At 58.7% G+C, this 1411-nt stretch overlaps 1 protein-coding gene across 1 annotated transcript; it reads right to left on the bottom strand.

Moving 5' to 3' along the window:
• Positions 1–12: 12 nt before the first annotated feature.
• Positions 13–1400, bottom strand: LOC121918717. The gene has a single exon (XM_042444727.1). The coding sequence runs from the start codon at positions 1398–1400 to the stop codon at positions 129–131; it is 1272 nt and encodes a 423-aa protein (XP_042300661.1). The 3' UTR covers positions 13–128.
• Positions 1401–1411: the final 11 nt, after the last annotated feature.

Raw genomic sequence — 1411 nt, 5'->3', positions numbered from 1 at the left:
AGGGTATAGCCCCTTCGGACGATGTTTAAGACCCAGGAGTCGGAGGAGATGGAGGCCCATGTGGTGGCAAAGGGCCTCAAGATGTCAAGGAAAAACAAATTAGAGGAGGCGAAGTGCGCTAGGGATCTTCATGCCCTTTTCTTTCCCTGGTCGGGCTCCTGTCGGCGGTTCTTTCTGTACCGAGACTGGTTGCGACGGCCCGAGGAAGATGATTGCTGAGAGGGGTAGCCCTGCCGCTGCGACCCCTGTTGATGGAACTGACGTTCCTGATAGGGGGACCTCTGGAACTGACCTTGGTGATGCTGCCAGGGCCGAAGACGCTTGCGGAAGGAAGAAGAGCCCGGTGTGGACATGCCATGCTTGCGAGCGGCTGCCTTCATGCGGAACTTCTTGTTGAGCCGCTCGTCCGTATCGGCGTGGAACAACCCCGAACCGTCGATGGGCATGTCCTCAATGGTGGATCTCACGCTCTGATTGAGGTCGGAGCCGCGGAGCCAGGCGTGCCTTCTCAATGCGATGGAGGCCGACATCGCCCTTCCAACGCATTCCGTGACGTTCCTAGCCGCAGTGATGAGCCAGCTGCCAATCGAGTGGGTCTCATCCCTGATTTCAGTCAGGGTCCTCTGAACCTCATCGGGAACGTCAGGCACAATCGGGGAGATGCCCTCCATTAATGTTTGGACATAAGCTCCCATACAGGCCGTGTAGCTAGAGGCCTTCGCCGCCAGAGCCGCTGCCGCATACGCCTTTTTGGCCAGGGCGTCTATCTTTTTGGCCTCCTTATCGACCGGTGAGGTGGTTTGGCGCTGGGTGGAGGTCTGTTGAGCTCCTTCCACAATAGCCGAATTCTGGCAAGGATGCGACATGAGCCACGGAGCATTTGGAGCCGCGACCTTGTATAGCGACTCGATCTTCCGTGGGGGCCCGAGAGGAGACGAAGGAGAGTCCCAGGAACGCTTGAGGATCGTTTGCAAGGATGGCAAAAATGGGACACACGGGGGTGTTGGGACCCGGCCATGGACCCGACGTTTGACTGGGTCTTCCGCATCTGCCTCAGGATAAACAAGGTCGATGTCCAGGGCCCTGGACATCTTAATGATGTGCTCCGCGAAGGAATGGACATCATCTGATGGGGAGGCTGCCTCTGGATAGTGGAGATCCTGCGGCGATTGACGCGGGGGGTCTTCCACATCAGAGGGGTCTTCCGTCGCGACCGAAGCGTCCGCCTCGGAATCGGAGGACTCCACCTGGACAACGACATTGCGTCTATCAGCTGGTCGCGGTGCCGGTTGGAGCAAAGCAGCTCTGGAAGCTGGGATGGGGTCCCGCTGGCGTTTATCTAACTGTGAGCCTTCTCGGGGACAGTCACGGGGGTGATCCCGAGAGGGCACCCTGGACATTGCGACCTTCC

Source organism: Sceloporus undulatus, unplaced genomic scaffold, assembly GCF_019175285.1.
Source record: "Sceloporus undulatus isolate JIND9_A2432 ecotype Alabama unplaced genomic scaffold, SceUnd_v1.1 scaffold_27354, whole genome shotgun sequence".
Taxonomy (NCBI): Eukaryota; Metazoa; Chordata; class Lepidosauria; order Squamata; family Phrynosomatidae; genus Sceloporus; species Sceloporus undulatus.
Note: the sequence above shows the minus strand (reverse complement) of the source record. Positions and strands in the feature narration are given on the sequence as shown.